General features: G+C 44.0%; 1 protein-coding gene across 3 annotated transcripts; it reads left to right on the top strand.

Annotated features, from left to right (window-relative positions):
* The first annotated feature begins 335 nt into the window (after positions 1–335).
* Positions 336–27,980, top strand: TADA2A (transcriptional adaptor 2A). Of its 3 annotated transcripts, none has more exons than XM_019545628.1 (16): positions 336–402; positions 694–1,256; positions 2,311–2,417; positions 3,448–3,507; positions 4,138–4,229; positions 6,381–6,538; positions 7,719–7,807; positions 8,677–8,749; positions 15,226–15,289; positions 17,290–17,333; positions 18,137–18,247; positions 19,846–19,917; positions 20,553–20,685; positions 21,754–21,797; positions 24,558–24,631; positions 26,507–27,980. In XM_019545628.1, the coding sequence occupies exons 2-16, from the start codon at positions 1,232–1,234 to the stop codon at positions 26,690–26,692; spliced, it is 1,332 nt and encodes a 443-aa protein (XP_019401173.1). In that variant the 5' UTR covers positions 336–402; positions 694–1,231; the 3' UTR covers positions 26,693–27,980. The 3 variants fall into 3 exon arrangements, with proteins under 3 accessions (XP_019401173.1, XP_019401175.1, XP_019401174.1); XM_019545630.1 differs by lacking the exon at positions 336–402 and adding an exon at positions 481–495; XM_019545629.1 differs by lacking the exon at positions 336–402 and having other exon boundaries at positions 642–1,256.

Below are 27,980 nucleotides of genomic sequence, written 5' to 3'. Positions count from 1 at the left end.
ACAGGGGTGTAGGCTGTAGCCGTGTTGGACTAAGGACAGGGGAAATAGGCACGGTTCTCCGGGTGAATCTGGTCTCTTTCATTAAACCAACTCAAACAGTTGGAAAAAAAATTCCTTTCCATTTTAACCCCACGTTCAAGCGGTTGCCCCCTCCTCCCTTTCACGCTTTGGCCCAGCCTCCACACTCAACAACCCCACTCCCCAGCCAGTAGAGCAGCCCAGTAGCCACGTGCGTAGCGCAACACGCACGCGCAAGACACACTACCTACTCGCTCCTTTCCCCACGTGGATGCTGCGCCACGCATGCGCACGCCGGCCAAACCCCGCCGCTGCGCATGCGGACACCGCCCCGGCTGGCCTTCACCCCTCGCGCATGCGCACAGCCCGGCCGCTGGTGGCAGGGTAAGGAAGGGGGGGCGGGAGGAGCTCGCGCGGCCAAAGCACGTGGGGGGAGGGGGGAGCGCCCGGTGGAGAAGCGGCGGCGGGAGCGACCACGTGAGCGCGGCGGCGGGGGGTGGGGACGGGACATACCAAGAGGGTGGAAAACAACCGGGGAGCGCGGGTGGGCCGGCTCGGGGCAAGTGGCTTCCTCCCCTGTTGTGTCAGTTGCCCCGTCTGTGAAATGGGTTTATTGACTATATGTACGTAAAGCGCTGAGAGCCTAAATTGAAATGACTTGTATTTTTTGGACAGGAATAATTGGCTGGGCTGCCTCATCAAAGCCCATCTGCTCCTGCACCCAAAGGACTGTGCGCCTGGTAGAAACACCAGTTGACATTTTTGTTTGCGCTGCCCGCACCCAATTGCAAATAGATCAGGTCTGCGTCTTCCCGCGGTTTAACGCCCCGAAGGAGGGCATTTGCAGTTTGATGGAAAAAAATTAAGGGCGTGTTATATTGAGATTTTCGACGCTGCGGCCCCCCTCAGCAATCACAACCGTTATTGGGCCCCATCCATCTTCTCTCCAGATAAGTAGTGCGCCCAATGCCCCCTCAATCTTTAGTATTATGAATCGTGGCTTTCTGCATTTGGTTTCAGAAAATGGACTTTCAGCCTGGGTTCCTGTGACTGCTGACGGCCCTGTTGCAAGAGTGGTCCTGGCCATCTGACGGGACGCTCATCTACGCTAAGGGCTCCGTAGCAGCCTGATTTATTTTAGGTGGAGGCCACCCAGCCGGGCTCATAGACTGAGGAGCGCCGAGCTGGGCAAGACGACAACGGCGTGAGGAGCATGGAGCGCCTGGCCTCGTTCAGCAGTAAGTACCGTGCCTGAAGGTTCAGCATGGACAAGGAACGTTGCGCTGCTGTTTAGGGGAAGTTGGAGCTCCTTGAGAGAAGGAGGTCGCGTGCTGCATTTCAGCACCGAGTCCAGGGACTGCGAAAGGGCTGGACCACCTTGTGAAACTGACTAGCTCTGAAACTGACCAGGTCCCATCATTTTCCAGACCTTCAGTAGCAGCCTTTTGACAGCTGCTGCTTCACGGTTTTCTTCCACCAACTGGTACGTTGTCAGCCGGAGTACAGTTACGTTACAAAAGTAGATCTTGCAGCTAAAACGTGCTTTGAGTGGCTCATTCATTTAAATGCTACGCAGACAGGGCATTTTTACACATGTAAGTGCTACAGAAACCGCCCAGTGCTGCAGCGCTTGCAGATGCATAAGTGGCAAAATGCACATCAGAGGGAAGAAAATGGCAGTGGTGTGGTTTTGAATTAAAACACCTCTGATGCGCTTTAGTTCAAAAGCGCACCGCTGCCATTTTCTCTGGACTGACATGCATTTTGCTGCTTATACAACTGCAAGCGGCACAGCGCATTGTGCGTCAGCTCCCATGCGGAGCAGACTCGATTAATCGAGTCTCTTTCAAAGCGGCAGGTCTTCGGCACATCCGAGAACTAAAAGGTACATGTATACCAGTGTTTGTTCTAGTGGAAGCAAAAAAAAATTTAGACCTGCTTCATACTATGCAGTGAAGAGAATTATGCGCTTATCCAGTATGCATGTAAGTGGAGTTGACTACAAACATGTGAACTCTTTCCCTGCGAAAATAATTCATGTAAAAATGGAATATAACCTGAGAATCTAGGAGAGTGGAGACACACTTTCTAGAACCATAGGAAATACCTTGAGGGTCCCTGAAAGGTCATCTAGTCTGTTTACTTGCTGTTCCCAGGCAGGACCAGCTGTCTATAAACATATACCTGCATTGTAAAACTGAGACTAGCCATTTTGAATAACTGTATAAACCACAGTTGCATGCTTGTATTGCACTGGATTTCTTTCAGCATGTTTTCTTGATGGTTTTGTAGATGACCCATTTGATAAGCCCCCTTGCCGAGGCTGCTCTTCATACCTCACAGAACCGTACATCAAATGTGCCGAATGCGGCCCTCCTCCTTTTCTCCTGTGTTTGCAGGTAAGCTGATGGTAAAAAGTGAAAATGTGTGCTTTCTTGAGAAGGTCATCAAGGCAACTTCTAGTGTTAACCCACTGCATATTACCTGCATTACTGTTGGGCTCATATCATCTCAAGTGCACCTCAGAAATGTCTGCTCAGGGACCAAGAGAAATGTTAAAGGCTGGGGGGGGGGGAAAAAACCAAAAAATGTAACACGAGCAGATGAAGGAAATCCTTGAGTAGGCAGCAAAGGACAAACCAGGAGACATGGGCTGGTGACCCATGTAGATAGCTGAACCATCGTTTGTCCTATCGCTTATCATGTCTCAGGGTTTATCTTACCACTGAGCTTCTTTTAAAAGTTGGAGTACATAGCTATGAGCCGCCCTTAGTAGAAAATAAAAATGCTTATCAATTAAATGTTTTCTTCTGTGAACTTAACTCTCACACATGCTATGTTTGGAGCTCTGGGTAAACAACAGCTAACATCTTTTCAGTAAAGCCTAAAAAGATTCAGAAATAAAGCTGGGGGCTTTTGACTGCACCAGTGATCTTTTAGTTCTCTTGTAGGCAAAGTTCATTCATCTCAAGATACAGTTATACATACTACACGAGCAGGTTAAATTTCTTTTCTGTCTTTGTTTACGCATGCCAGCATATTTGCGTGTGAGTGCATGCATGCATGCATGTGTGTTTTGTTCAACAAAAGGGAAAAACTTTTTTCTTTCATTATGTTGCTCCACATAAAACTTTCTAGGCTCTGTCTGAGGAGTGTGCCAAGAATAGATGGCTCCTCATATCTGCCTGATTTAAGTGCCATGATACATTGCAAAACACAATTACAAGCATTTCCTGGTGCTGAAGGTCAGTAGGATACAGAATAAGTTTCAGAATTAGTTTAACTTTAATGTTCACCTTTTTTAAAAACTAAATCACACTTGGAACCTATTTTCAAATGGGTATTTTCTGGTAACTACAACACAAGAGAGAAAAACCAAACAGAAAGTCTCAAGAAAACTAACGCAATGCTAATCTCCTTGTTTTGCAGTGTTTCACACGAGGATTTGAGTACAAGAAGCATCAGAGTGACCATACCTATGAAATCATGGTAGGTACACAATTCAGGTGACTTTTATTCATCTTGGGCCTTGTTAGGAGAGAAACTTTTTTTTAAAAAACATGGCTTTACTTGATCATGGGTCTGTTAGATACAGATCCTTAAATTCAGAAATGTATAGCTATGAGGAACATAAATGAGGAACAGAATTCTGCATGGAGAGTAATGGCAACTAACTACGTAGTGGTGCACAGGGGCTTTTTCAGTTTATTTTTTGTCCATACGTGGCTCAAACTCTTTCATTAAAAAACAAACAAACAGGAGGCAATATTTCTATCCATGGAACAATTTTCTATGCACTTGCCCCCAAGAAGGAGCTACGAAACCTTTTTGGGAATAACGTGGCTAGTTTCTGTTTCAAGGCATCGCACTTTGTAGAAGTACCAGAAATAGTACAAAATGCAGCCTCGTGTAATTTTGATGACATTCTCACAAACTAAGAGCTATTACAGCAGGTGACGTGCATTTAATGATTTTTATACATCCCTGGGACACAACAAAGGCCTTAAATGGCCAGGATCAAAGCAGCGGGAGGTTTTGCCAGACTGTGACAGGGTAATAACTTCACTAGGTGGTGGGCTATACTGAAAGGATCACAGATTTTTCTTTTCCACTCCCCAGACTTCAGATTTTCCTGTGTTGGATCCTAATTGGACGGCACAAGAGGAGATGGCCCTTCTAGAGGCTGTGATGGACTGTGGATTTGGAAACTGGTGAGAATTTAGTGTCTGGACCAGAGCCAATTTGGAGTTTTCCCATTGACTTAAGTGGGTTTTTGAGTCAGGTTCTCAGAATATGCTGGGGCACAGTAATTCATCAGTTAGATGGTTAGCAGAAGGCTGAGATGCTGGCCTCTGTTCTCTTATCTTTCACTGATTGTGTGTAGCATTGAGTGTGGGATGGAAATCGCTGATGACCTGGTACTACAGGCTGCTAAGAATCTGAGAGATGTAGAGTTCCCTCCATTCCCACCGAAGTCTGTAGGAATTGACGGAACTTGGCAATATGCAAGATCAGGCTTTCAATGACACTGTGCCTCGGCTTATACATAATTGTTTTATAGATGAGTAAACTGCTTAAGACAAAGGTTCTCAAACTGTTCTGTAGCAGAGCTAGTGGTCTGCTAAGAGTTTGCTGCCACATGTTGCAATCTCTTCTCTCTTCCAACTGCTATATCGCATCAGAGACAGCTAGACATACATTAAAATACTTTGCAGATATTATTTTCCATTCACGTAATTGGCATAGTTGCTACAGGGATGATATACATTTGCAAATTAAAAGAGATCATGCTTGCAATTTTGAACCATCTCCCTTCTCCTTCACAAGCCAATCCCTATATTAAAGACAGAGAACTCCAGGCTTTGCTAGAAGAGAACTGTCAGGTCTTGTGGATATAATCGTAGACAAAATTAAGCCTGAAAGCCTGTTCCAATTTCCATTTTGAAAAGGACATTGTCATGGATGCTGCTTGCAGTACTTTAATCGCATTGATTGTCACGTTTCTTTATGCTTAAACACATATTGGCTTTGTTCATTTTTTCCCCTATGCAATTTGGCAAAAGCAGCTTTTTCTGTCTAACAATGCCCCTCCCCATGCGCACACATACACAGTTCTGAGCTTAGTAGAAATAAAATGTTTACCTATATGTCTAAAATGTGTGTATGTGTCTATACATATACACGTGCGTCTTCAAATTACACTACAACTTAATGCAAATAATTCATGCTTTTAGAACAACTCTCACCCAAATTAACTTTACAAAAGGAATTAATAAGTTTCCACATACCTGTCCAAGATTTCAAGGGACTGTTCATACATGCAGAATACAGCTACCTGGTAGGAGTAAAATACAACAGTGGTTTCATATTGCAACACAGAGAAGGAAGAAAGTTATATCCTCATCTAACTGCAAGAGGAATTTGGGAGACTGAATGCAGTTATGTGGCTTGGACTTTGCCATCACTTGAGGGTTAATGAAAAATCCTAAGGGATCTTTAATGACAATAAAAATATGAAATTATTTGTCAAGTGGCAACAGTATGCTTGGAGCTGTAAAAACAACAAAAAAACCAAAACAAAACCCCAAAAACAGGTAGTGGGGCACTCTCTCTCATCCAAAGAGTTTATAATCTGAAAATCCAAGAATTACATGGGGTCAAGATGCCTTGGTTTTTACATGGCGCTTGAAACGTGCTGCCCTGAGTCTGTGCTGAAGATATTAGTTTGGTACTGACTCAGAAGAGAGTGCCACCCCATGGATTATCAGGCCTGTTAACATTCTGTGGAGGTCTCCCACCCATGTACTTTAAATGATAAAACATGACAGGATCACACCACACAGTGAAACAGATGCAGGTTTTACAAAGCCAGACTGTTGTAATTCACCCGCATTAACATAGTCTAGAGTTTTAGGCGTAACGGAAGCCAGTGATAAGCTATGAGAACCTGTGATGAATAGGTCTTAGACTCTCAATACCCAACTGGTGATTTTGAGAGAGCTCAAGAAATACTGCATCTCAAGCACTTTCCCATGTTAGATTACAACAGTTTTGAGGAGAGTTGCACATTAGGATCCAAATTACCACAATTGATGATATTCTGAGGCAGTATTTTTGTCTCTCAGAGACCAAACGTCTTGTTGATTTGCTTCAGAAAATAGAGATTTAGATAATAGTTGTTGGTAAAGACCAGTGGGATACAAGTGCTTCTGGGCCAACTGCAGTTTGTTTGTTTGAGAGCCAGAGAATGACCAGCTCCACTTACATAATGAAACCAATCAAAACCTGTCCGAAATGGATCCCCCCTGGGGCCATTAATGAAAAGAACAATTGCTGTACTCCTTTTCCCCCACCAACCATAGGCAAGATGTGGCCAATCAGATGTGTACAAAATCCAAGGAGGAGTGTGAGAAGCATTACATGAAACACTTCATCAACAACCCCTTGTTTGCATCCACCTTGCTGAACCTGAAGCAGGCCGAGGAGGTCCAGAACGCAGATGCAGCCATTCCATTCCACTGTAAGTATCCCCCACCACGATAGACATGGGGAGAGGGGGAATGGGACATTTCCTTGCACAGTCCCTACAACAATATGCAGGGAATGCAGTGAACAGACCTTAGGGGAAAAAGTCTGTACTCCAGTTTTTTGGAAAGAGGATTTTCCATATTGTGAGCTGAGCCATTGGTATATGGATTATATATGACTGTGTCCTGCAGGTGCCTTGAAGGGAAGGGAGGAATATGATCACCCCATGCTGAAAACACATGCACATGCACTTGCATACATGCAGCCAGTTGTTACAGGCAGACAGAAAAGAGGATTTCTAAACTGCAGGATGTTAAGGTTATTCTATGAAGCACTGGCTTACTCCTACTTTAATATGCATCACTGCTTATATTTATCAAAGAAATGGCACTTTTTAAATGAGGCTAACTTCCCATTCTTTCTTTGACTAACTGTCCGTTTGTATATATGCCAGGTAGGCAGCTGTAGCAATTTTGCAAATTGATTAATCTGTCACAAAGTTAACGTTGCTCAAGCTATCTCCTATGTGGTAGAAGTTCCCTTACAAACCTCACATAAATCACTGGGTTCTCAACATCCTGAGGATGCCATTTCATCATAAAGGATGTGCCAGTGGTTAGAGCCAGTCAAGTGGCAGCTGGAAAATCTGGTTACTGCTCCTAGCTTTCATTATGTGACCTGGGGATAGTTGCACTCTGTCTGGCTCAGCTCCCTTACATGTAACATGGGGTCTGTAATGTCAGTCTCCTTCACAAAGCTGCTGTGAGCCTTAGTCCATTACCATTTGGCAGACAATAAAAATGCAGAGTTATAGGTGTTTAATTGAAACTCGCTATAAATGGGACCCAGAAGGTGGCAGCTTTAACAACCTTGTTGCTGTTAACTAAAAGAAAACTCTGACCTAAAAGTGAAGGACAGCAGCAGCTTCTGCAAGGGATTCTTTTATGTGAAACACTGAATTTGCATTTGATGTCACATTTATCATCTTGCATTTTATTCTTACCACCAGAGAGCTCCCTGTAAGGAGCAGAGGGTACCTCACCCCAGCACTTTTACCCATCCCAGTTTATAGACTGATCAGGTTTCCTTGACTAACACTAGTTACTCCTGCGTCTGCTGCCAAGGGAATATCTATTAATAAACTAAAGCAACAAAACCATGCATCTCCTCAGCTGCTGATGACCCTCCGCGACCAACCTTCGATTCCCTGCTCTCCAGGGACATGGCTGGATACATGCCCGCAAGAGCAGACTTTGTCGAGGTAGGAGTCTGTCTTGTTCTATTATTGTGTATGTGCTACTGATGCTGAAGCAGATGCAGCTGCACAAACCTCCTACCTAGCAATCTCTTTCCCAAAAAATTATAAAGGGAAATGAAATGGGGGCAGTGGATGATATAATGAAGGATTTATAGATCAGAGAGAGGTGGCGCCAAAGGGCTTGGAAAACTCCTACGTGTCCTCCCGCAAGGCAGTGCCTTGTGTAGAAGGTCTGTAAGGCAGGTTGTTATGAAACACCCCATAACAATCGGCTGCTTATGCAAGAAAGCTGGATGTGTGAATGAGATGCTCAGCTAGATCGGCCAGCTTATTTTTAGTTCATTTTTGTTCCAGAAAAGTATATGTGAGCTTGATCCAAAGCTCATTGAAGCCTCTAAGAACCTTCCCATTGCTTTCAGTGTCTATATCAGGCTTGTCAGAAAACGGCGATCATTGCATGTATAGAACCTGTCACACCCCAGGCTAAATTCAAACCTCATGCTGCCAGCAAGCACAGCCCCCATTGGTCCATAATATTTTTTGGTATAACTTTCCTTTCAGCTTGGGAGCAATATAAATTATCTAGTGGATTACATCACTGCATTTGAGTATTAAATCCCCATTCTGGTTGGCTGCATGTGTAATTTCTGCAGCCTTTGTAAATTATATTTCCCCTCATTAAAACCCCATTAATGTCCCACCTACTCATATCTTGCACAGGGATGTAGCCAGTTACATACAGCCATTCTTAAGCGTTTTGTGCGTGGGGCGACACTGATATTTAGCAAATGTTTCCATTTTCAGCCTGCCCCACCTTGTTATCCAGGTTTCGAGCATTAACTAGAGAGCTTTTGTTGGTCTCCTTTGAACAGGAATTTGACAACTATGCTGAATGGGATTTGAGAGACATAGATTTTGTGGAGGACGATTCGGACATTTTGCATGGTAAGCCCCAGAGCTTGACAAAAATGTTTGAAAATGATGTTTTAAAATGCCTGCTCACAATTCTTCCCCATTTACTGATGGGTAAAGTTGCAGTATTGATCGAGTTCTCTCACCTGTGTGTGCTGGGATTTCAAACACTTGTGCATTCTTTACTGTCTTTCCTCCCAGTCTCCTGCCAAAAATATTAACCCGTGTATTAACTTAAGACAGGGGGCATTTCTCCTATTGCAACAGTGCAAAGCAGAACATGACCTCAGGCAGTGATCCCCAACAGCAGCAGGCAGCACTTCATAAAGGAAGAAAAGAGTACTGTGTCCAGTAAAAGCCAGAGGTGAAGTTTAGGTAGACATAAGATAATTACCAGAAGTTTGCCAAGAGACAGGTGGCAAGATGCTCTTCTGAAGAGTATATGGAACAGCCATAGATCTTAAATGGTCAGGACCTTAGTTTCACTGAAAGATGGTGCTGTAGGCAGCTAAGTATCTTCTACCGGTGAACTGGGATATTGCTTTACTACTGACCCAAAAGAAAAAGTACCACCTACTGTATTATTGCAGTGTCTGTTGCACTTTGGAAGTCGTCCCATCTATCCTAACCATAAGTTGTTTAGGGAATTTGCTAGTGTACCTATTTAGGATAAATTCAGGCAGACACCAGGAAGACAGATGCAGATGAAGCCTCAGTGCAGCAAATTAAGACTCCTGTGCCCTTGAGATTAAACAAAGATTGCACAGTCAAGTGTGTGCACGGAACTGCCACCGCACAGGGGAATGTAAAGATTTCCTTTCTGCTCCATGGAAACAAGGCTTATTCAGAGCTTCTGATTTTAAAGGGTTCAGTTCCTGGAACTTAAAATACTGTGAATAATGTTGTCTAATTGCTACCAGGTAGGGGGAAGTATTAAAATAATGTTTTAATCCATGGAGAGAGAGGATTTCTGGTCTCTCCTATTTATAAAGAAGTTCAGTATTCCACAGCCCTCTGCTTGCACTTGAGAGTACTCCAGCTAATCGCTGTGGGTCAGTTCTCAAATAAAGCCTTAACTTCTTCAGCCACAGAGAAGAATCGGCATTCCTCAGTCCACCCAAATGTCACAATTTAGTTTGAAATTTAGTGAGATGCAGTTGAAGGCTTAATGATTACAAAATCTCTTGTACACGAGAAAGATTTTCATCTCCAGATGATACACTGGGAATAACAACAGTTTGTCTGAATGAGAAATGGACCCCTTATTCCTTTACCAGCTTACCTGTAGAAAGTATGGACTTGTTCATTGTACGGACATTCACCACACCATTTCTCCAACAAAAAAGTCATAATTTCTAGCACTGCTTGTAGTGTGTTTATATGTCATTACATCAGGTCTGGTTTCCCCCAACTTCTAGGCTGAAAAGCCAAGAAGAGTCACCTTGTTCTGTTCACTGATTTTAACTTTTTCATTCGTTAGTTATTCACTGAAACCACACGTTCTCTGTCTCTCTCACACAGACACACACATACTCTCGCATATTTACTCCCCTCCCCTCTTCAATTCAGCTATTTAAGATAGCTGTTTTCCAGCTTCCTATTAACTCCTGTCAAGCTAGGTATTATAATAAGATTCCTTTCAAGACCTAACTCCTGCCTTGAATCTTCCATTATATACACCGTAGAGGTGTCACGGTCCCTCTTGGCAGGCACGCAGTCAGTCCCATGGCCGTCTAGGTCTTTTCTCTCCAACCCCACGGACCCTGCAGCAGCCATCCCCTTCACTGCAGCTCCTTGGGCAGATTCTCAAGAGAGCGCCTGGGCAGAAAGTCACAGGGTCTCTCTGGCTGCTTGTCCTTCTATGTGTCAGACCTTTTCCAGTCCTAGCAGATCATCAGATCCCTTTCCCAGCTTGTGCAAGAGGGGAAGGAACTGTGTCTAGTCCATATTCCGTTGTCCGAGGTGTGATTCCATGCTGTATGCCAGAGGCATGGGGAATTTCTGAGCCCAGCCAAAGATGCAGGTCTATGTATGACTTCAACCAACTTCCCTGATCTTGGGTTATTCCAGGGGCTGGAGAGGCTCTCTAGTACATTTGAAACCCTCCTGAAGACCTGAATGATAGCTGCCCTGAGGGGCTTCAGTACTATCTAGAATATCTGGAACTGATTTTTACAGTGCCCCTTCTGCTTTCTGGCATAGATCCGCTGAAGAACGGCTGGCTGGGATGATGTAGTTGGGACTGGTCCTGCTTTGAGCAGGGGGTTGAGACTAGATGTGACCTCCTGAGGTCCCTTCCAGCCCTTGTTTCTATGATCCTAAGAAGGTCCCTGAGAGAGAGCCATTGCTGGCTCACAGCTGGGGCTTCTAAGCTTCTTTACAAGGCTCTGGCGCCTTTACACACTATAGAAATCAGCCAGGGCTGAAGAACTCATCCTTCTACAACAGGGGTGGGCAACGTGGCCCAGGGGCCCCGAAAAAATTTAGAAAATTAATATTAATCTGCCCTGGCTGCCTATCATGTGGCCCTCGGTGGCTTGCCAAAACTCAGTAAGCGGCCCTCTGCCCAAAATAATTGCCCGCCCCTGATCTACGAGGATGGAATTTCTCTTCCTGGGATTTAATGTAAATTTGTTTTCCTTTCCTTTTCTTTTTTTAAAGAAAAGAAGTCCTTTCCTCCTACTACAAATCTAGGTTCCTTGTCTACTTTTTAAAAATGTTTTTAGATTATACAGTGAAACTGAACCTGTTGGATTTGTTTTCTCGTCTTTTCCTGTCAGGTTCACATCCCCAGACAGCCCAGCAGTTTTGGAATTGCGTGCATTGCACAGGAATGTTTGAGGGCTTTCATTTTAATGATTTAAAAAAAACCTGATAGGTAATGCTGTTACTTTCCACATTTATATTCGGCATCTACACTACCTGACCCACATCCCTCTAGTATCACTGCAGTTGTCCTTGTTAGACTTCCTTGTATCGCTGAACAGTCTCAATACTCCCACAAGAAAGATGACTGTGATTTTAACATCAGATCCCCAGTCTCCCAAGCCATCTTGAACCAGAAACTCAGAATCTTGTCTGCTGAGTCATCCTGCACAAGTCTGACCGCACAAGGGATAATCAGTATTCCTCGGTTTGTCCTTTTTGATTCGAACAAAACAGTTTCAGCAACTCTGAAATATTTGAGTCCGTGGCCTTTTGTTGTATGTGGGCAGCATTTGTAAGCCAGCAAGTGCATGCAAATATATAATTTATATTGCAATTAGATATAGCATAATGGATAGGGTGAAAGAAACAATTGATTACAAATCAGTAATTCAGTCAAGGATTTCTGACAATCTCATAAATTGTGCAGTTCCATCAGAGACTGAATTACAGTATTAGTTATTAATTCTTGTCTAGAATTCCCCCTTCCCTCCCCTATAAAGAGAGATTCACTTTCAACATTGGAAAGCATTTTCCTGAGGCTCTTTATAAGCTTGAAAGAAACTATTGGAAGCAGACTACAAATGTGATTTTCAGAAAAGGGCAAGGTTATTTTGTATGAGGTGAAAACTAGCAGGGTCCTTTTCAAAATGCTGCTTTTAAGTACTTGCAGACGAGCTTCTTTGGGTAAATCTGATATCTTTTATTAGACCAACTGAAATAGTTGGAAAAATTCTTCTTTGCAAGCTTTTGGGTACAAATGCCCTTCATCAGACTGAGGAAGCATCTGCAGTTGGTGATGCTACATGATGTTTATGCCCTGCACATTCCTGCGGAGACCGCTATAGCTGCCTCACTTAGATCCCCTGCCTGCTTGGAGTCATTGGCTCAGAGCGGACCTCGAGGGACTTCTGGTCCAACTGCCTGCACAGATGCTGGAATCCTACTCCTACACCACCCCTGTCCAGTGCTTATTCCATCTCCTCTTGAAAAACCTTCACTAACTTGAAAACCTCCAGTGACAAGTTCCCTGGGCAGTCTCACAGTAAGGAGGCTTTTCCTAAGATCTAATCAAAATCTACATTGCCGCATTTTAAAGCCATCACTTTATGTCCTGCGGGGTAAATTTGGACTGTACCCACTACATGTACACCAAGCTGGGTGCATACTGGGAAGGCCATCCATTTGCAGAGGCTAGTTTAGTCGTAGGATGCCAGACACTGGGGTAGTTTGCCTGCAGCAGGCCTATCGCTCAGTAGCATGGCAAAGGTCTCTGTAGAGCAGATGTTGGAAAGAAAAGCTCTTGGACATGTTCTTGAAGATTTGCAATACCTTGATTTTGGAGTACAGGAAGTAGCCTTGAACTTCTGCCTATTCTGGGAACCTTAGAAACTATTGCCCAGGGCTTTATCATGCCCTTAAAGGACACTTTGAACATGATGTCAACTTGGATTTTCCTCAGGTACCAGTACAACAGCTGTTTCTCTAAAAGAAACATGTAGACCAGTCATTTTAATTCTTGTAGCATTTCTTTTCTCATTTCCATGCAGCATGTAGCACAGTAGTAGTCTGAGTTATTCATGCATTCCATATCTTGTAATCAGTTGCTTCTATGTGAATGTGTCAATAAAGAGAAGGAGAAGACTGCAACAAATATGAATTTTCTCTGTGTGAGAGCTCCAATTTTTCCTTCATTTGCTCGGGTAAATGTTCTCTCTCCTCCCCAGTCAATCATCATTTCTTTCAGAACGTTTTACATTTAAGTGAAAGCGTAAGAAATACAATCCTCCAGTTAAAGGTGACCAATTACTAGTGGTATTTATAGGAGTCCCTTTTTCAATTTCTGTGTCTACTTATTACGTTCTGCCCACACAAGTCCCCCAAAAAATAACATGGTAGCTGAGCTTTCTACAGGTTCAAGAATGCAGAAAGGTTTTATTTAAATTGGCAGCAGTTCCAGAACTTAGTAAGGTATTTCATTCATATTTGACTCGCCGCATGTCTCCTTCTCTCCCTAAATCTAAACAAAAGAGAATTTCCTAATCTTGCCTTATTGCTGGGTTAGGTAACCCCCAAAGTTTATAAGACACCTTTTTTTCCAGTCACCCTGCACTTAACAGGCAATCAGTAAAAATCAGAGTCATAATAGCAATAACGATGCAATTTTTTGCAGCTTGATTTTTATAATGCTTACAGTACTGCATTTAATAAGCTGAAGTCTGAATATGTTATAACCCTTATGTCAGTCTTTAGGTATTGCATTAATTACCTCTAAAGCAGAAGTACAGCATAATCCTGAAAATGCTTTATTTGCTGACAGAGCATCAAGAAATGTCTTTCAGAACAAAATTCCTTTTAACTCAGCCACATAACCCTTGGAAATTTCTAGTAAAACAGGGATGACTGCTAACTTGCCCAAAGACTTGGGGTTATATATCATTTGCGCGCATATATCTATCTATCTATCTCCCTATTGTATATTTCAAAATACCGTACAGTTCATACAGTCATTTTTCATGCAGCCGGTTTCTTCATTTTTTGGTTAATTGCTTATTGATTGGTCCCTCCATTAATAAACTACTATTGATCAACTTTGTCCTTAATCTGTAGCTACAGGGAGAAAATGGTCATGTCTGGGTCACATTTCTAAATTCTGCTACACTTTGGCCACCCTTCTTTGTGCAACAGACTGGGTTGGGAGGAGAAATGCTCTTGCCCGGTTTCAGAGATTTGCATGTTGTCTCTGCAGACTATGAATCTATTATAGATTCATAATTTTTCTCAGAAGGAACAGGCTTAAAATACTTAATGTTGTGAGAGAATGCCAATCTAGAAATTGACCCACTCACAGCTTGTATTTAGCATCATAGGACCTTTGAATTATTTAACAGAATTACGAAGGGAAGGCAATGGGTGTCTCCTTATGTACTCTTGCCTGAGTTTACCGGGAAAGTTATTAACCTCATTGTATCAGTGAAAATGAGCTGCAGGATCTAGTGTAGATGGGTTGAAAAGCAGACAAATTAATTTAGAAATGCACGTGGCCTCTAACAAATACATTTTCTCCATGCTTACCGAGAGCTGCGCTCAACTTTTCTTTTTATTCTTTTGCCAGAGAAGTTACAGAGAAGTTAACTGGCTAAAAAGCTACTTAATTTTCCCAGAAGGTACAAAGGACTACATTGCTCTCATGGGCAGAACCACAAAAGGTTTCCCACCAGTAAAAATATTTAGCCCAGTTATTGAAGGGAAGGAAAGTGTGGATCAAGGCAAACTAAAGTTCATACTTACACAAGATAGATGTCTGTGTTAACTGGAAAGAGAAACTAGAGGAAGTTTTTCCAAGTGGCATGTGTAGCTTGCACAAGACTAGCCTACAGCAGTTTGCTGCTGCTGCTGCTGCTACGTAGGTCAGTGGTTTGAGATGTTCAATGTCTTGAAGACAAGGCAGCTAGCCCCCTTCCTGCAGGTGAAGTGGGTCTTGTCAGGCTATGCTGAACATGGGTTGTTGGGGGACTTGGGGGCAAACCTAGTTTGATAAGGCTTTTTGTGATGAATCTAGTCTTCATTTCTATGCTTTGCAGCTCTGAAGATCGCAGTTGTAGATATCTATCACTCCCGGTTGAAGGAAAGGCAGAGGAGAAAAAAGTGAGTTTGTCACCAGTGACTCTATGTGACTGCTTCCCCCGAACATGCTGTGTGCCCTGAGATTCAGTGTAATTGGCTGTTCTCTAGCTTTGATCACTTCAGGGACATTTCTCCCACTGGAACTTCATAACAAGGCAGAAGTGGTAGAAAGGCCTGGCGCTGGTACCTTGCACGGTGGTGCAGTCTGGGGCAAACAGTACTTTCTGTACCAAGATCTCAAGGCACTTTGTTAGCAACTAAGATTCCAACGTGTCTGGGAGACAACATACCCATTATACAGAGGGAGAAGCTGAGGTTCTCCATTGTAGGGAGCTAGTGGTACGTCCAGCAGCAGAAACCAGCAGTCCTGCCTTTCAGCTCCTTTCTCCAGTCCCTATACAGTCCTGGCAGGCCACACATACATAGGTCCTGGTTTAGGAAGCCTGAATTCCAGTCTGCTACTTTAATTGCTACACCAAACTCTCTATGGTGAAACACTCGCTTCATGATCTTACTGCACTAGAGTTTCCAGGTTAGTTCCTAAGGATTCATAAAAAGATCACAATTATATTGCTGTCATGAGCGGCTAATTTCTTCAACACGCTTCAGGATTTTTAGAATCAGTCAAGAAATTTATTTATTAGCCTTTAGTTTGCAACATCTTTTCAGGTGGTTCATTCAGGTTTAAGGTTATCATCTGCTCTCTTAGTGCCTTGGGGAAAGATGATCAACTTCAGAGTGAGATTCCTAGCCCTCCTCCCAAACACAACACGGTTAGTCTGAAAATAGTTGAAAGAAAGGTGACCTAATTCATCCTGACCTTCCTTCCTCTAAATACTTAATATTAGTGTGTCATAATCTACATGGCAGTATACCGTGTAAGCTGTCAAAGGCAGCCTGGCCCCATAGTCCCTGTCATAGTATAGTTCATATTTGTGTTGGTGACTCCTAAGTTTTATAGATGGGGAGAAGGTAGTATCTTAAAAGAAAAAAACCCTGCTAACGTCAGTGTTAAAAAGTATGTCCCTGCTGTACCTGGGGCAGGGATACAGATTTGTGCAGTGTGTATTAGTCAGAAGTGTGATGGACTTCCTAGAGTAAGAGCTGTAATTTTCTGAATGCCTCTATTGCTCACAAGCTCTGTGCGTATATTATAACGAGATGATGGAGATGATAGTCATGTGATTATTGCAGAGCTTTGTGACCAATTACTGGTCAGATACCTGTGACCACCTCAATTGCCTTTGCCATCTTTATTCCCTCCAACTGTTTTAATAATCCAAACTCCTGAGTGGCTTAAAAATGACCAGTTTTTAACATCTTAAAAAAAAAGTCAAGCTGGCAAAGAAGCTTCCTTCTTTGCTTTTGAATTCTGGCATTGATCGCCCATTATTATGCCCCATACAAGGAGACATTTCTCCCACTATGCAGCTGGAAATCTTGCCTACTGAGACCTGACTCTTGCTTTTAACCTTGGGAGCTGACATTAGTCACAGGGAGTTTGTTTCTAGAAAAACCATTTTCAATCCTTTTGAGAGGTCACAGCTTTCCTCGCGCCTTATGCAGTTGGCTTTGTAGTAATACACATGGCTATCCCAAACTCATGCTGACCCGAAGCCCTCTGAATCAAGGGTCAGCAGTGTTTTTGGGCCAAATGCCAAACACACCTGCAACCTCAACATGCAAGATGTTGTTGTGTCAGGAGCGGATGGCAGGGGAGCTACGAGGGGCCCAATCCTTCTTGTGATGGCGCAGCCCCAGTCCCTTCCCCACCATCCGCCCCATGGCACATGTGCCAAGCAGAATGCCACATGCCACGCTCTGACATATGTGCCAGGGGTTGCTGACCCCTGCTTTAGATCCTCTTTTCTCGGCTTATACAACTTTGCAAGACTTTCACTAAATGTTACCAGAACTACTTCAGAGTTTTAAGTCACAGTTTATTCCCAAGCTTTCTTGGTATTTATGCGCTAATGCATGAATTACTACTTTATAGTAATACAGGTTCTTCCTTCTTATAGAATTATAAGAGACCATGGCCTCATCAACCTCAGAAAGTTTCAGAGTAAGTACAAATAAAGCTTTTTTGTTTTAATATGGTCTCAAGCTGAACGCTTTGCATGCCAAATGTTCGATCTCGTGTTATAGTGTGGTATACTCACACTACATCTAGATATCACGTGGTGGCATGTATAGTTCTGAGCACCATATCATAAAGTTGCTTGACACATTAGATGATAATTTTGTCACCATAAGAAGTATCTCAGATTTGGAGCTTTGGGATGGTTATGCATACTCGCAGTCTGTTCTGATCCCTTTCCTCTATTGCTGGTGGGTTTTATTGCCTCTTCTCAAACCAAAATTACCATTAGACCCATTTCACAGCTTTATGCTCATCCTAAAAAGCATTATAAACCCATGTTACTACAAACTGATAGAAACCAGGTATTTCAGCAACAACTTGGGACCCTGATAGGGCCCCTTTATACAAAGCACTTCATAAGCCTCAAGGCCCTGTCTGCACTGGCAAACACTAGTAATAAAAATCACTGTATACTTACTGGTTTGGGTGTCCCGGTGCTAATAGTAATGGCATGCTTAATAAGGTTTTTGTTCCCCAAGTATATTTGACCATCGTGTTGGGTACAAAACAGTAGGAATTCTGCATAAATGCCTCGACCTGCCACCTTTTAGCACTTTATCTCTAACATTGTGTGAACTCCTGAGTTGCCAGCACCATGTATGAATGCATAAAAGGAACTGCTAGAAGTTATCACAAGAGCAGCTTCTCAACACAAGGCTTTGCTGCTCCAGTTTCCTGCCAGGCATAAAGGTGTTGCTTATAGGGTGCATATTTTTTCTGTGTAGTTTTGGAGAGACGATACCCGAAGGAGGTCCAGGACCTTTATGAGACCATGAGGCGGTTCGCAAGAATTCTAGGGCCAACTGAACACGACAAGTTCATTGAAAGCCATGCATGTAGGTATTTGGGGTTTTACGGTTAAACTGTTGGGAAGGAGTGCACATTTCCAGTGAGGAGTTGCACTTACTGATCGGTGACCTCCCATAAATGTGTATAATATGGAGAACTAGTTTTCCTTCTCTTCTCCCATCTCCCCACCTAAGGCAAATATGGTTTTGCCCTACATAAGCAGTAGCTCTGACAGGTTGGTTTTTCTTCAGTGTTTTGTCTATTGTCTGACATGTCACCAAATGCTCTAGTCCTATGGTATTTTATCTAGTCCTTTCTCTTCATAAGACAACTCTCCAGGCACTGCCACTCTGGCACAAAAAGCAAAGCACTAGTGACTTAGGCCTGTGTTGGGATTAAGTCAGCTATTAATTGCATCTTCTGTGAGATACACATGTGGCATCTTAACAAGTACATGATGGTTCAGTGCAGCCTCCATTATGTGTTCTTCCCTCATCTAATTTCAAATACCACTTTTTTTTTCTCACATAATTATAGGATGCACCTCAGTGTGTCCTGGTGTCCTAGTCAAATCCCCATATAAGTCATTACATCCTGCTTGCTTAATTCTGTGATTTGAACTGGGAAGATCCTTCTTCATTAGCAAGCACAAGGCTACATGTAAATAGCCACTATGTTCTACCCCAGATGTGGCTGCATTTCATGACCGATACTGCTACATATCAATGGCCTGATCTTAGAAATCTCAGCTCCCCAAAGTGGTGCTTCCTTGCAAACGTAGTCCCATGGTCTTATTAGCAATAGTGAAATTCTTTTGTAACCCAAGCAGTCTTTTTATATACGTCTCCTAAGCAACGCAAATTAATTCATGCTAGACAAATTATGCTTATTGTGAGGTAACTGGTACTTGGAAACTATATAAGTAAAGCTCCAATGAATAAATCTCTGAACTAGAAATGAAACAGCAAGGTTATAATGGCAACCTGAACGGATTGCAAAGGGGGATGCATGTCAGGGAGATGGTCCAATTATTATAGCAGTAGTTCAGAAGTGGCTTAGGAAAATGCAAGTGCCTGGAAGGCAAGGAGCCGCATTTTTTAAAATAAGTAAATAAAGGTAAAATGAGAACACACAAAGGTTTTCAAACCATGAGTCACTCGCTTGCAGAGATGTTATGTGCCAAGCCAGAGTCCCTTGCTTTGTAGTCTCAGTCTTTTGTGATCTGGGCTATTGCCTTCAATGAGAACTCAGATGGGCCCTAAATTTTATGTAAAGCTTTCCTGTCTGTCAACTGGAGAGAACAGCACATACGTGACTAACAGTGTTGTGAGGACTGTTCATGTCTGTCAAACACTTCCTGGAACCTCAACGCATCATATGTGCCATATAATAGGCACGGAAGTTACCTGAGTTTGAACTTCCTTGGGCACAAACTTGTAATTCAGACGTGGTTTTGTAGAGCGATGACCAAGACTGGCTCAGAGGTTCTACCAGCACAAGGCTGCCTGTGGCTGTCTGCACTTCAGCACCAGACTGCAAAGTCAGGGCTAGTAGGATTCCTAGTGCACCGATGTTCGCTACCACCAGTGCTGACCCGTTTTTGTTTTTGGCTTTCTCTACTCCTCACTGTTGGGGGGGAAAACAGTGGAATTCGAACTGCGAAGGGAAATAAAGCGGCTCCAGGAATACAGAGCAGCAGGAATCACCAATTTCTGTAGTAAGTACAAGTTAGATGACTAGAAAGGCCTATTTCAGATAAAGAAGTAGTCTAATAATACATATTAGAAATAAACACAGTCTTATTTTACACATCCTCATGCTAGCATAAGTATCGTTCGCTACCTCGGCTACTGGCAGTTGGCCGAATTATCCATGGGTTCAATTATGGGGGTTTCAAAACTAGTTTGAGCCATTGGGTAGGTTGATGAACGTGCCACTTAGAGCTCTATGTTTGTTGCCACCCAAAAAAGTACAGAAGAAACTGTATTGTACCCTGATCACAAGTGCTTGGCATCTAGGGGAAGGGGGAGCTGCACGCACCGTCTGTCAATAGGCAGAGAATACAAGGGAGGGATCCAGCCTTTGAAATGTCCAATTCCATCCTGGAAGTGCAGTTACAGAAGTTTTTCTGGCCCTGAAATAACATGGGATTCGAAAGGGTTGGACTGCCGTGCTGAGGGGGTTTTACCCCACACAGGTCCACTGAAATCCCTCACGCTCGCTGACTGAGGGTGGCAGAACCTCACCCAACGTTACAGAAGAGTTTTTTGCCCATCTCTAGAAGTGAAAAAGCAGCAGGCCAAGAGTTTTGCTTGAGCTCAGTTAACCTGAATATGGGGTCTGTTGCTATAGGTGCTAGGACTTATGATCATCTCAAGAAAACCCGAGAAGAGGAGCGGCTTAAGCGCACGATGCTTTCCGAAGTCCTCCAGTACATCCAGGACAGCAGCGCCTGCCAGCAGTGGCTCAGTCGACAAGCCGATATGTACGGATACAGTAAGATTAAGCATTTTCCATACACAGGCATTAATTGGAAAAACACATGAAGCACATTTCTTTTTGTTGGCAATGACTGTGTTTCCAGATTAGTGTGGTGGGAAAGGAAGGGCAGTCTGCAGAATCCACAGGAATAGAAACCCTGCTCTCTTCCCCTTGCTTTTACTTTTGTCCTGCTTATCTCTACCCATTTACATTTTCACTGATGTCCTACCACACTTTTAGCTTCTCTCATTCCTTGGAGTCTCAGACCAGCAGAGACCCCCTATGCCTGACAAGGGGTATACCCGAAAGCTCGCGAAGAACTGTTTTCCAACTACACAGTTGGTCTAATAAAAGATCTCACATCTACCCAAATAACCTGGCCTGCCCATGTCCTTAGACCAACACAGCTACAACCAAAACCTAAGAAATAGAAAAGCACTCATTTTGGGCTGGAAAAAAAAAAGACAAGCTAATTCAGTAACTTGGTTTCTGACATGTGGTTGGGTTTGCGTTTGTTTGTAGCACTTTACCACATTATCTTCTTACAAATTGAACTGTGCCTATTAAGCCGTTGAGGGAAACAAGGGTCTTTACAGCTTTTAATGACAGCACATGATATGTGAAACACTTTGTTACAGGATGATCTTAGATACAGTGGCAGCAGCATTATCACTATAACAGTTCACAGGGCTCTGGGGCTTTGCTTTAAGAAAAAAAAGCACAATAGAAGGAAGGCAACTGTGCAGCTCATATGCTTTGGTGTTGAAAATTTAGGAGGATTATGATTTCCTTCTGGCTCCCACAAGGATAGATCAGTCTCTATCAAGACAGTGCCCTCCTAGGTGGATTTTGGTTTTTGTTATTTTTCCTTTTTTAAAAAAAAAGCTTTCAACTTCTGTCTTTGCTCCATGGCCCAGTCGTGAACAACTGGAAATCCCGCTGTCCCATTGCACACACAGATCCTTAGACTTCTAATTATCATGAACAGATAGAAATGTAGGGACCAATTTATTGTTATTGTATTGCTATCATTACATACATGTCAGTAATTTGAACTCTTATTTCCTTACAGTGATGCTGGTCTGAGCCCCACAGTCACGGTTGCTTCCAATTCAGGTAAATATACCTTGCAGTGGAGCTGCAAGAGCCCAAACCAACCATGCATCAGTCACACCACCCTGGCAGCTGTCTAAAGAGAGTGGTCTCTCTTGGCCAAGTGAGAAAGTATCACTCCAGAGCCCTTATGTGCCAGCACTGTAAGACTTCACACAGCCTTTCATTCACAACTCATTCCAAGAGCAAAAGGCATAGATTTGCTGAATCCTTATCGTCTTTGGTTACAGAAGAGAATCCGTTCTAGAGCTCTTTTATTGAGCAGGGCAGGAAAGGAGAGTGGGGCCCCCTATCATACTGAAACAAGTCACTGGAAATATCTTGTCCTCTTTCTGAAGCGGCATGGAAATGGTACCCGGGCCCCTTCACATATCAGAGGAATGCGAGCATGACAAACATGGCTGGCTGCAGATGACGTGAGGGTACATGTGACTCCAAAATAATTATCTAAGAAAAACTATTGAGGTTGCAGAATGAAGCGTGCTAAAGGGACCAGATCCCAGAACACAGGTCCCTTGTGCAACCTCAGTTGCCAGTATGCTTTAGGATAATCTTCAATTACACAATTGCTTACTACAGGACCCCTACCACATTCAGCAAACAGAGTGGCAAGGCTCTTAGGGGGATTCACGCTTGGATAAAAGAGACGTGTCAATAAGAACCCCACTGCATTTGTGGCAGAAGAGGGATGGCACGTGCTGAACGGTTGGGGGATTGCAGGAGCAGGAAAGCACGTTGGGGTTAAGGTAATTGTGAGCTAACTTGGAGAGCGGGATTCTATCCCCGTCTTTGCTGGAGTTCCTGTGATGCCAGGAGTCGCTTCAACCCACCCTTTCATGGGTGGACACAATGCGTGTTCCTCAGTTTCTGGGTGCCTGACTTGAGGCCTTGAGCTCTGGGCTGGAGTGTTGAACACGTGGCTGCTGCTGAAGTCAGTAGGAGCCACGCTTTGAACACTCATGAAATGCTGTGTTTTGTGGCGGGGAGAGAGGGAGAAGGAAACAGGCCCCAAGTGTCTCAAACCAGGTGGCCAAAATGAGTGAACTTCCCCCTTATGTGGTAGGATTGTTGTGAAATTAGAAATGGGGAGATCTTTGTGAAGCAGGTAGTTACCACAGCAATCAGTGCTGTAGCCAAAGGCCAGGAGGCTTTTGCACTCCTCAGAACAGGGCTTGTTCCGTTGCACAGTCAATAAGGCCTGAGGCTATGGGATGAGCACCCAGAAGAAAAACACAAATCTGGAAGAGCTGCTCATTAATGACCACTGTCCATGCTGCACACTGAGTGTGACAGGGACGCTGTGGGGAAAATAGTATGTAATTGTGTAAACTGAGCCTGTGCCATCACGCACACACATGGAGGGACACCTTAAGTTGCACTCTTCTGCGCTCTTCTGCTTGCCTTCCCCCACAAACTCTGCCCTTTGCCCTCTACCATGTCCCTGCCCCATGTTCCTACCATGTCTCTTCCTCCCTAGCCAGTCCCCCTCGTCGTTCCTCAGGCTTCTCATCCTGGTCCCAGTCTTGTGGCTAGAATCAGTCTGCCCTTCCGGACTGCATGCCCCATTCTGCTTGTACATCCCCTCTGAGCTCCACGTCTGATCTGTCATCTCTTTCCCTTGCCAGATTGCAGTCACCCCTACACCCACGTTCCTTTTCCCAGGTTTTTCCCCCAGTCCCTCCCACCTCTCTCCCATATCTCAGCTCCTTATCAAATCTGCCTCCTTGTCTCCTGCCCACCCTACCGGTTCCCAGCTCTCTTCTTGCCCAGCAAGTTCCCTCTCCTGTGCTGACCTCCAGGCTGTCTTTCCCTCCCCCATTCCTTTTTCCCTTCCACTCCCATCCCACATCAGGCTTTTGTCCCTCTGTATTTGGCCCAAAGATCTTCCTTATCTGTGCTGTCTGTGCCTAGGAAAGGGGAGAGGGGCTTCCTGCTCTATTCTAGTACTCAGACCCAGAGCAAGACTCAGCATAGCCTTGGAGCAGCCAGATACTGTAGCTGCAGGCAAAGTCTTGACAGACTCTTTGGGGATTTAGCTATGAAGTTATAAACAACCGAGAATGGGGTCCAAAAGTGAGGATTTCTGGCAGGCTTTTGCTAGGCTGTACTGCAGCCCTCCCTTCAGCAAACAGAAGACAAAGCCTGAATTGCAGTTGCTTTACATTGAGTGCATTTTTTTGCCCGAATGCATGATAGGAGATTTACAACCAGCTTTGCAAAGGCTTTTGGCACCTAAAGGAGACAGGTGCCTTGCAAAATGGAGAGCTGCCCAGAGGAAGTTGGTTATTAAAAAGTAGATCAGCCAAAAAAGGGTAATAATCCCAGCAGCTTCCTGTAACCTCTGTGTTTCACCCCTGTTTTTCTGGTAGTCTGTAGCCATTGTGGCACAGTCCACACTCAGCACTGTACTGCTTTAAACTCCAGCAGTACCCAAGTCACTTCTGCTAAAATGGTGCCTAGTTTTACTTAATCCTAGCCAACATCCATTCAGCCTGCATTGCCAATTCTAGTTAACATCAGAACTAGAATATTATTTCAGAGTGAAAAAAATCCATTGAGCCTCATGCATTTGCACCACTTAAAAATTGCAAGCCCACCTTCAGTTAAACCACTACAATTTCACATTAAGAAAAGTCCCACATAGCTGCCCATGAACACTTGGATTGTGCTGGGTAAAGATGAATGGCATTTGCCTGTGGAGCAAAGCCCCCAAAACATGCTGTCTTCATCGGGGCTTATACAGTGCTTTGCTTTTCACCACAGGCAGACGGAGCGCCCCGCCGCTGAACCTTACCGGTCTGCCAGGGACAGAGAAGCTTAACGAGAAGGAGAAAGAGGTAAGGAAATCAGGGAACATGAGTGGGAAGACAGCCAAGTCTCGGCTAGTCAAACTTGGCAGTTCCCTTGTTGGCTGCTTAGTCTCCGCTGCTACCGCACAAGTATGACATGGACATAGCAAATTAGTGCATTTAGCAGCAGACGCCCAAGGGAGTGCGCCGGGGCATCATTACATGGTATTGTGTGCAGAGCACAGCAGACTTTACTCAGCCCTTGTTTTGTATTGGAGGAAGAGGGCAATTATTCTCATTCGTGAATATTTGCTTTGTAATTGGCTGAGCATTTTGAAGGCCTTCCTGGAAGGCTCAGTGAACCCCTATGATCTAGCACTTAATTCATCCAAATGCCACAGGGCCAACCTCAACCTACCCAATTAGACCAACCCTGCTGCCTTGGGGTTAACCCAGAAAGAGCTGCACGTGTATCAGAGAGCAGTTTGACCTAACACACGTTAGCAAAGCATTCCTTAGCTTGGCCTCGCTCTAGATCTGTGCCACCAATCCTTACGTGAGGAACTGGCCTGTATACACTGCAGTCAAAATAGGCATATCAGTGCTGGATGTACACCACCTAGCGCAGAGATTAAAAGCAGCGTAGCTGCTGCAACACAGCACTCTGCACAGGCTAGTCCTGGGAGGAGTTACCTAGCTTCTCAGGCAGGTTTTACAGCCTGCATGGAGCTTCATGCCGTGCAGTTAGACTGGTGGCAGTAACTGCAATCTCACCACTTAACCAGTGTGGATATTCCTTTGGACTAATATGGCTAGCAGAAAGCATCCCTGAAAGGCTCCACTACTAGAATGCCCTCCCCTCACTAGGCCTTGCAATAGTAGGTGGCAGCCTTGACAGAAGAAGAAAAAAAAGCCGGGGGGGAGGAGGAAGATGTTCTTAATCTTGCCTCAGGTCTTCTACAGGGCATGTATCAATGCATGTGATGTGCACTAAATGGATTTCAGACTCTCCTGGCTCTTTCCATCTGGCATGGTGCTTCCCCTTCATTGAATCCTGCAGAATTGAAAAATCAGATCACAAGTTCACCACTGCACGTGGCGTTTCTGGCTTCCTTCAGCATATAAATAGCAGGGACCAAAAATATTAGCTTATGCGGGAATCCGATATCCTGGTCTGCAGAGTTCAGAGAAGCTCCATCTTGCCGAGACCTTGTCTCAACTGTTCTCTGTCATCAGGGTACAGTCACTCCACATTGCCTTATTAAATGAAAGAGCCAGCCAGCATCTCCAGTATCCATATAGCACAGCATCTAATGGGAGGCCTACTGGTGAGAGCTACTGGTACCTTTCTGTCCTAACAGCAAAACCCGAGAGCTTTTTAGAAACAATATTTTCAGTCTGCAGGAGACTGGACATAGTCATCGCTAATTAACTCAGATGCATAATCTGTATAATGTTCCCAGCCGGACTATTGTGTACAGAGCTGCTTTTATGGAAAGGTATTAAAGCCTTTGTCTGTCAGAGGTTTATAGATGCCCTTCCTGGCATGTGCCCAAGATACTAGACTCTGTGGTTGTGAGCCTGAGCCCCTTTGGCACGTGTTCTTCCCTTGGTCTGCAAAGAATACCCTGCTTCCCTTCCACGCACGCAGGACATAAGAGCACTGCTGCCTCATGCTGGACAGCTTGGTGTCATCTCCCTAACCGATTTGTCAGGAAGGGATGTTTCTGAAAGCAGCAGGAGTGTTGGCAAGCTCCTCCTCTAACAACCTGTAGGTTGGGATCCCCTGTCATTGCTGTTTCCCCTTCAGGAGACAGGGTGGGGAGGACATGTATTTTGGGTTTTTTTCCTCCCCCAACAGGTATTGCAAAGCAAGCAAGTGTGACAGATGTTAATGTTTATTAACTTTACCTTGTCTTCCAGCTCTGTCAGATGGTGAGATTGGTCCCCGGAGCCTATTTAGAATATAAAGCTGCTTTAGTGAACGAGTGTAACAAGCAAGGAGGCTTGAGACTGGCACAGGCAAGAGCGCTCATCAAAATCGATGTGAACAAAACCAGGAAAATCTATGATTTCCTGATCAGAGAAGGGTACATCACAAAAGCCTAGAGACAAACCAGGGGGGCTTTGATGCATGTCAGCATAAGGAAAGTTTGCAGTAGTTTTGGCAGCATGGAAAGATCTTAACATTGTTGAGCCAAGGACACTTTAGTGGAAAATCTTTTAAGGCTCTCTTGGGTTAAAAAAACAAAAACAAACTGCAGAGGGAGCTTTGTTAAAGTTGTATGAACACTGGTGTTTCTCTGTCTAGTCCTCTTGATTGTCGTCAAATGTTCTTGTCAGTATTAAGCTGCCGTGTACTTTTGCAAAGCGCTGTGCGCTATATAAGCTAGTATTAAATAGGTCTGGGCATTCTTTCCTAGCACTTTTTGGAGCTCAAGAGAGACAGCAATGGAGGGTGAGGACGCAAAGCAGCTCACATGCATACTGTGTGCGCAGGGTGAGACTTAGAAGCTCATCCCCTTGCACTCCTTCGTAGAACAGCATTGCCTATCTAAGGAGACAATACACACTGGAGGGGAGGAAAGCAGCATCCACCGTGCTCTTGTTTTTAAAATGTAATGCTGTACAGTGAGGGAGAAAAGTCACTGCGGGAAGTACTGTCATCTGAACACTACCTTTATGTGAGCTTAGTGCACATCACTGCAAGAGGACCTCCAGGTTCATCGAAATGTTGGTCAGACTTGCACACAGCTCCTGTTTTCGTTGATCTGTCTCAGATGGGAAGAGCTGATGCTGCCGCCAGAAGCGGGTCTCAGAACATACATAAACCATTTGCTGCACTCGATCAATACCGAGACTCGCTGAGGCCTCCAATTAGGACGAGCTACATGCCACTATGGTAACGGCTGCTCTGACCCGCTGAACTTGGGGCCAGGCTCCCTTGTATTACTGCATTTAGTAGGAATGTAGTCAGTTAGCCAACAGAAAATGTAACAGGCTATTGCAAAAAAAAAAGAGAGATCCATTATTAGACTTCAGTCTAGAGTGCTGTGTTAAGTAGTACGAGAAAACCGGCGGGCTGTCCTTTGTGGCTATGCAGAATATGGTTTACTAGACAGTAAGTTAGGATTGTTATCAATTATTGGATAGGTTCTGTCTGTTAGTGCGATGATAGTGTCTGGTTGGATCATGATTGCGTGGATTACCTAACAGCTAGAGCAACTGGAATATCATTTATAGTCTCAAAATTGGGGTTTTCAACAAAAGAGATCCCAAATAAGCTATCAGTCTACTGAAAGGGTTTTTTTCTCTTTACGAGTAATTACTCTGTGCATATGAAATACCATTGAATTTGAGATATTTTGGTATGTAATAAAATTGATTTGAATCACCA

This window comes from Crocodylus porosus, unplaced genomic scaffold (assembly GCF_001723895.1).
Source record: "Crocodylus porosus isolate Cpor-Errol unplaced genomic scaffold, CroPor_comp1, whole genome shotgun sequence".
In the NCBI taxonomy this organism is placed as follows: Eukaryota; Metazoa; Chordata; order Crocodylia; family Crocodylidae; genus Crocodylus; species Crocodylus porosus.
Note: the sequence above shows the minus strand (reverse complement) of the source record. Positions and strands in the feature narration are given on the sequence as shown.